An 8,221-nucleotide genomic window follows, 5' to 3' on the forward strand; every position below is an offset into this window, starting at 1 on the left:
AGTCAATAATAAAAGTTTGTACCAGATGCAGAAGGGGAAGGGGAGCCAATGAAGGGAGGATAAAAGAGGTGAAACATGGTCAAAACGGCGAGCGGATGTGACAATACGGGCAGCTGAATACTGGCCAGAGATTAAAGGATGGAGGTGTGAAAGAGGAAGCCCTGTCAGAAGGAGGTTACAATAATCTAGTCGCGAAACCACTAGGGCATGGACTAGAGTCTTGGCAGTAGAGGCTGAGAGGAATGGACGGATCTTGGCAATGTTGTGGAGAAAGAATCTACAGGCCTTGGCGGTGGCCTGGATCTGGGGAATAAATGACAGAGATGAGTAAAAAATGAAGCCAAGACTGCGGGTTTGATGAACCGGTTGAATAGAAGTGTCGTCGACAGAGACAGAAAAGGAATAGTGAAGGGTGGGTTTAGGTGGAAAGACAAGAAGCTCAGTCTTAGACATGTTGAGCTTCAAGTGCCAAAGCCGCATCCACTGAGAGATGGCAGTCAGACAAGAAGAAACTTGCTGTTCAAGCCCCGTCGAAAGAAATGTTCTAGATTAATTGTGAAGTGCCATCCTGTGAGACTGGCAGGAAATAACTAAATAAACATAAATAAAGAAAAGGAGCATTTCCCTAACACACATTCACTTGTGAAGCTGTGCCAGGCCACCAAACAAAAAATCCCCAGTTGAAGAGTTTTTTAAAAGCTATTTTATATCTTTGAAAGTCTCAGAGTTTCCAGGTCTGCTGATATCTCTCTTGTGTATATGTGTCTTTTCTTTCTTTTTAAAAAATTTATTAGGTTTTTTACATAACATACAAAAAATACAACATAAATTACAAACATAAAAAAGAATGAAACAAGAAAAAGGAAAAAGAAAAAAAATTGAAAAAATATACAACATACAGAACTTACAAATATGGAACTCTTTAAAAACACTAAGACATAATATCTTGATTACATGGTTAGCAATAGTTTACAAAAAATATAAAAATTGTATTTCAGTAGTATTCATCTTAATTGCTAACCTACAATCAAAACAGTTTTTCTATCTGTTTGGACTACATAAGGAACTATATACTGAAAATGGAGAGAGCTCACTGTAAGTATTGGTCTATTCTTCTCTTGGTGATTCATGCACAGAAGTTAAATCCATAACCTTTTCAATTAGTGGGAGCATGGGATCATTGAGAAATAAAGTTTCCAAACATAAGGCCATCAGAAAATCTTTCTAGCAGTTTTTACACTATCCCACATTTTGAGGGCCCATTCGTTAATCATTTCCAGACCATGTGAACTCCACAACATATATTTTTGTATCCACACTCCAAACCCCCTCTAGTGAGCTCCAGAAACACCATACCTTATCTTCTGGGTCTTGGCACAAATGGAGGTGGGTTGAACCTTTGTCCTTATGCCAATCTTCTCTAGCTCAGCCTCACTCAGCACAGCTTGCTCTGCCTTAGTGTGGCCTGGCATTTCGTTTTCCTCCATCCCCTTGACAAGTATGTTATTTGGTTTGTGGTCTGGCCTTGCAACTAGGAAAAGAGGAAGAAAGGATCTGAAAGCCATAAACATCACCTGCAGCTACACTGAGAAAGTTGAAACACACTCCCTTGGATTCCACTTTGCACTTGTCTGAAGAAGAAAAATGGACCTACTGAATAGCATACTTGGAACAAATAAGAACTAGATATTTTTAAAAGACTTTTACCTCATCCAAACGAGGCATCCTCTAGATGTGTCAAACTACAGTTAGCATCTTCCTCAGCCAGCATGCCCATTAGCTACAGAGAAGGGTGAATCCAATTTATAGTGTAACACATCTGGAGGAGACTGAGTTATAGGCTGGCTTAACTCAAATATAACATATGCTACAAAGGGACTCAGTATGTGTGTGTAGTACATTAAGAAATATCATATTGGGAGAGAGTTAAGAAGAATGTCACATTACAGTATATTGAAACTGATGTGAGAACAAAACACATTATCTTACTTTGGAACTTAGTAGAGCTTTACTGGATTAGGCCAAAAGTCTATCTAACTAAAACAGCATGGTGTTTCCACTGTGAAGGACCAGATGACACTGAGACACAGAGGCACAGGACAGGTGCACAACACCCCCCCCCCCTCCCCCCCCCAGCAACTGGAATGAAGAGGCACACTGACACGATGGATTGCCAAAAGGACAAACAAACAGGTCTGAGAAATCAAACCTGAACTCTCCCTAGTTGCCAAAATGACCAAACTGAGGCTGTTGTAGTTTGGACACAGCAAGAGGCAACATGACTCATTAGAAAATATAAGAATGCTCAGCAAAGTAGAAAATAGGAAGATGGCACTACATATGGATTGAACTGATCACAGAAATCATAATCCTGAGTTTGAAAGATGTGAGCAGAGAAGCCGGACTTCTGGAAGTTTCTTGTTCATAGGATTGTTGTAAGCTGATAGCAATAAACAACTGCTCTTGATCCTGGAAATATGGGGGGATATATTTGGGGTGGGGGGGTGGGGTTACAATGTTTCTTTGGAAAGGAAGATTGATTCTAGCTCCCCCACCTTTTTATGCCTTTTCAAACCATTTGGGTATTCTTCCTATGAGACAGAATCCCTAAATTGGCTTTATAACAATGAGATTCAAAACTGTAATTAAGGAAGCCTTATGCATTTCTCTGGTGATATACGGACTTGATAATATTGTACTGGATATATTTTTAAAGACTTTGATGGCATATATGGCTTGATATTTTATAACTGCTCTGTAAAGAAACAATGACAGTGGCCCAAAACAGATGGGCCAAAAGGAGTGCCTTACGGCTGCTTTGGGGGCATGGTGTACAGGTGATGCACACCCTCAGAGTGTCCAGAAGCCACCTAAGGCTGGCTGAAGCTTCTGGCAAAAGGAGTGGTAAAAAAAAATTGCTCCTGCCGGCAGCTCATTCAGGAATGCAGTGGTGTCCCACTTTGAGAATGGGCCATAGTCCCGGGCTTGATTCGGGCCCAGTCGCAGCTGGAATAGCCAGAGGCCACTCCAAGCCATCAGTCTGCTTCACCTCAGTGTTACTGCCTGGGGAAATTTCTTCTCTGTAGACAGTGCCTGACCTCATACTGGAGAACAGGATGGTGGGGCAAATTTCCATTTTTGTGTTTATTGATGTTTCCTTTAACTTTGGGGACCTTTTATACTACACAAATATAGCACTATGATTATATTTTTAATTTCCATGGCAACATCCTGTGGAATCCTGGGATTTGCAGTTTAGGGAGGGGTCTTTAGAATTCTCAGCTAGGAAGCTCTAGTGCTTCACCAGACTATCAATCCCAGGATTCCATCAGATGTTGTCATGGCAGTTAAAGTGCAGTCATAGTGCTATAACTGTATATTGTTAAAGGATCCTCAGAATGAGGAGATTGAAGACAGGCCTCCCTGCCAACTTGGTGCCATTTAAGGACATGTCTTGAAACTGTCCAAGGATACAACCTGGATACAACCTGTATGGATACAATCTAAAATGCATGAGAATTACTAGACTCTGGACTCTTGGCACATGTCCTTTTAACAACTTTCCTGAGCACTTGAGGACAGAGGAAAGTGAGAACCCATGAAAGCAGTACAACTGGTGTATATACTATAAGAAACTCAGTGGCAATTCCTGGATAGGTTCTGTTCCAGGGAAAAATTACCCACAATGCTAAAGGTATCTCTATATTTAACATGTGCTTTTTTTAACATGTAAAAAGAATATCAACTTCCCCAGTTGGAAAATCGCCCCCCAGCAAATATCCTCAGTACTCTTCTCCAGCACCACATTACAAATGAAATAATTTTCTTCCTACCTGCTTTCTTCACTGTCCAGCTCTCACATCTGTACATGGTGATGGGGAATACAATGGCTTGGACAATCCTCACTTAAGTCTTCAAAGTTTAAACTCACGTGCATTAACATTTTGAAGTAAAACAGGGCAAAAGTCTTTAGTAAACCACAATGTTTCTGCTTAGCACCTAAATGAAGCCACCTTTGGTACCAAAGGACATATTGTCTCTAAGGAAAATATCACACCAGACTGCTACAGTGCTACTAGTCCACTTTAACTGCTATGGCTGCCTCCTGTGGAATCCTGGAATTTGTAGTTTAGGGAGGAGTGCATAGAATTCTCAGCCAAAGAGCTCTTAGGCCCCACTAAACTTCAAACCCCAAAATTCCACAGGAATCAGTTAAAGTAGAACAATGGTGCTATAAGAGTAGTGTGATTAATTATTTCTAGATCACTTACAAGATCTTGATTGAGTAACCCAAAAGTATTACAGTGGTATTTCTAAAACAACCTTCCCTAGCCTGGTGGCACCATCTTGATATGCTAGATTACAATTCTCACCAACCTGAGACAGCATCACCACTGCTGGGAGTTGCAGTTTGACATATATCTGAAGTACACCTTGATGTAGATGTCTGACCTGAATCATATTGATGACTAGCCAATATGTCAGGTAGAGAAGAAAGTAGGTGGTTGTAGAACATTGGCAAATTATTTCTTATCCACCAAAAAGCCATGACAGCACATTCTGCTCTTTTTTTTTCAGATGTAGAGCCAAGAATTTTAATTCTTCTCAGAAAATGCACTTGCCCAAATAAGTTGTCTTCTGGTGGCTTTCAAGCATCAGTTGTCTCACACATACCTGGGTATGCATGCATGACCACAAGGCAAGAGATCTGCATCCTTTTACAACTCAAAGATCCATCCAATTGCACACAAACAGCAGATTAAAAAGGGAAAACATGTACCTATCCATTCAGGGTGCCATTAAAACCTAGAGGTCCAGCTGTGCTGGAACATTTTGCAGGTCTGGAGAGATTATAGATAGCTCTCACACTGGAACAGTGTAAACTCAAAATAGGTTTAGGTCACTTGTTACTTTGCAGCTGAAATAATTAAGATCTGTTTTACAAGATTAAAAAAAAATCCAGGCTGCATAGGCAGTTTTGTTTTGTGTACATTGTGCCTAAACCACCCTGAAACAGTGCTGAGAAAGATCAGTGTGCTACTTAATCAGTATTTCAGTTCATCAACCCAGATGTTAATGAACAAATACTAGAAGATAAATACAAGTCGTCCAAATAATTGAGTGATTTGCTAGTTCTATAATTGGTTGAGACAAAGTGGAGTGGAGTGGAGACAAATATATTATATACCTACATATTTTCAGATGGAAAATGGAAATGTAAGTTTTTTATCACTCCCCTTTCTGGGGGAACCATGAAAAATGTAGATTTATGCTCAGATACTTTCATCCAGCTGCAGTAACAAGTTGTAGTTTTAGGCCATGACAGCTAGAGTTTGTATGTTTGTACCAAAGCCTGGAAGTAATGAATTACAAACAGCATTGTTAACTACACCAAGTTGCTGTTTTTTATCTGAATAAAGGTGAAATAAAATTACATTTCAGAAGTAACATAACAAATTGGAAGAACAGTGCTTTAGCAGTGTGGCAAGTATTATTTATTTGTGCCCATTAGCTACTGTTGTTTCTTTCTATCCTACTGGCAGCCAATGGTCCATAGATTACCACTTGGAGTATCCCTGTTCTGATGAAGGACATTGTTATGAATTTTACCAGCATTATGAAATGACAAGATTTTAAAATATCTTTTTTAAAGTAATGGGAACATGATAAGAAACATATTTCAAAAAGAAGCAATGATGGCAAGTTACTTTGCAAATACTACAAGATGCAATGGGAATGAATGACTTAAAATAACCTTTAAAGCACTAGTTCTACCTGGGATCTGGGAACATATTCTTCCCACTGGCAGTTACTTATTTATCCCAATGTAGGTGCCTGTTAACAACTAATTTCAGTTCCTATTCCTGCCACAGTAAATTCTGCAAGGAGTAAAAACAGTTGAAACAACTGTTTCTTACTCAGTCAATGCAAGTGGTACTTCAATCTATTAACAAACAATCGGGGTCATTTTCTGAACTCAGGTACATCCGGGAAGCAGCTTCATAACAAACAAAAACAAACAGCTTCATTTATATACCACTTCATACTGAACTAGCAGTGTCTAAGCGGTTTACTACTGTAAGCTAATTGCCCCCAACAATCTGGGTACTCATTTTAGCGACCTCAGAAGGATGCAAGCCTGAGTCAAGCTTGAGCCCTTTCACTATTATTGAACTCGCAACCTTGTGGTTTTGAGTGAGTGGCTGCAGTACAGGCATTTAACCACTGCACCACCAGGGCTCTTCAGCCCTGATTAAGGATTTTTAAAGACCACCTAGTTTCAGTATGGCATAAGGGTTTGAGGTTGGACTAGTATTCAGGAGACCACAGTATGAATCCCAGCTGGCCATATAAACCTATTGCGTGACCATGGGCAAGTCACACTCTCTCAGGTGGGTTTCCAACATCCAAATGAAATAAGCTGTCATCCTGTTAGTGGCAAAGGGTCCTCTGACTGCTTCAGTTTGAATTTACAGTATAACCCCCATATCCATGGACTCAGAGAGGTTCTATGACATGCTTCATCTAATCTAATATAATTCCTATTATCTGTGATTTCAGGTATCCATAGGGGTCTTGGAACATAACCCCTGCAGATACAGGGGTCGTACTGTATACTGTACTATAGACAATGGTCAAAGATAGACCCATCTCCTACAACAGAAATGGACTAGTGTGCCCCTGCTGAGAGGTGTTGGGCTGCAACTCCCAACATTTTTTGACTGAGGGTATGCTGGGTAAGGCTGATAGGCATTGCAGTCTGACAAAATTTGGAAGGTCACAAAGGGCCCATCCTGTCCTATACCTATCAAAGTGAAACTCTGTTCTGGGGATGGGGGAGATGTTTGTGATAGTGGCTTCTACTGAGAGCAGTCAAAATGCATTGTAAAGCTATTTTGCATTTCCTTCATTAAAAGCTGTGAGTGTTCAGGGGTGCTAAAGAAAAAATATGAAGGAATGGTAGGAAAGCACAGGAAGGAGAGGGAGTGGAGAAGCAAAATTGTCAGAAGCCCTGCAAAACATCATGAATTAGTCAAGGCAGTTGTACAATAAACACTTTATTTAGAGTCTCTACACATTTATAGCAGTTTAAGACCACTTTAACTGACATGGTTCCATCCTACAGAATCCTGAGCTTCATATGCTGTGCATTGCTGGTGGTGAGGAATTCCCCAGGATGGACCCTTATGCAGCAAAACTGCACCATCCAGGCAAAAAAGGGATGAATCAACAGGCTTGGAGTAAACACAAGGCCTGTTGAAAAACCAAGTGACACCCCCAAATCTATAGGAAGAAAATGGGACAACAGTCAAAACAAACCATTCCTCAACAACTCACTGAGGACCCCTGATCCTACATGGGGAGAAGAGAAATGACAGAATAGAGGGGGAAATAGGCAATGGGATGGAGTATCCTGAAATAAGGTATGTCTGATTGGCCAGCCAGCATCCCAAACAAGAGCAGTAGAGTAGTAGTAGAGTTCCACCTTACCAGATATCACCCAGCAAAAAAAGCTGGATTTCACAACAGTCATGTTTGTTACATTTACACTTTAAATTTTAGCTGTATGTAGGTGTGTGTGTGTGTGTGTGTGTACCTCTCTCTCTCTCTCTCTCTCTGTGCATATGTGTGTGTGTGTGTGTGTGTGTGTCTGTCTGTCTGTCTATCTATCTATCTATTTATCTAAAGCATTGGTGGTTCTATAGCAGAAGCAAATCTCCCTCTTCAGTGCCTCTGTTTTGTCATTCTCTGGCTTTAGGCCAGAACACTTCTCTCCCTTAACCACATTTTACCTCCCAAGGGGAATTCTAGAATGGGAAATCCCAGGAATCACCCTCTCTTACCTGAACTGCAGCACAAAGGAGTTGAACCAGCAACGTGCGTGGACAGCTTTATAACATTTTGCTCCCCCTTGCTCGCTATTAATACCTGACTGTGATCTTTGAGACACCACTCCCTCCTTGTTTGCCTTCCCAGTTAAGTTGGCTTCTTGGGTCACTGGGTTTTCAAGAAACAATTGTCACAAGCCTGGGTTGCTGGGCTTCTTGGATTGGAGCCCCTGGATTAGTAAATTCCCATCAGCCCTACACAAAGGAACTCTATCCTTCCCAGAAGGCCCTTGCTCCATCTCTGCCTCTGAGGGGAAAGAAGGAAGGTAGGGCTTCCCATCAGCCCTACACAAAGGAACTCTATCCTTCCCACTCAGAAGGCCCTTGCTCCA

At 41.0% G+C, this 8,221-nt stretch overlaps 1 protein-coding gene across 3 annotated transcripts in view; it reads right to left on the reverse strand.

Moving 5' to 3' along the window:
* SLC26A6 (solute carrier family 26 member 6) overlaps positions 1-7,876 on the reverse strand; it is a 32,951-nt gene extending 25,075 nt beyond the window's left edge. Inside the window, exons 1-2 of one of the 3 annotated variants that reach the window (XM_042450154.1) lie at positions 7,845-7,876; positions 1,357-1,531 (exon numbers count right to left, since the gene is read on the reverse strand). In XM_042450154.1, the coding sequence (XP_042306088.1) occupies positions 1,357-1,487 (131 nt within the window). In that variant the 5' untranslated portion in view covers positions 1,488-1,531; positions 7,845-7,876. Of the gene's footprint in view, positions 1-1,356; positions 2,079-7,844 lie in introns of those variants that run through there. The other 2 variants (XM_042450153.1, XM_042450152.1) reach the window with 2 other exon arrangements.
* Between the last annotated feature and the right edge of the window lie 345 nt (positions 7,877-8,221).

Source organism: Sceloporus undulatus, chromosome 2 (assembly GCF_019175285.1).
Source record: "Sceloporus undulatus isolate JIND9_A2432 ecotype Alabama chromosome 2, SceUnd_v1.1, whole genome shotgun sequence".
Lineage (NCBI taxonomy): Eukaryota > Metazoa > Chordata > Lepidosauria > Squamata > Phrynosomatidae > Sceloporus > Sceloporus undulatus.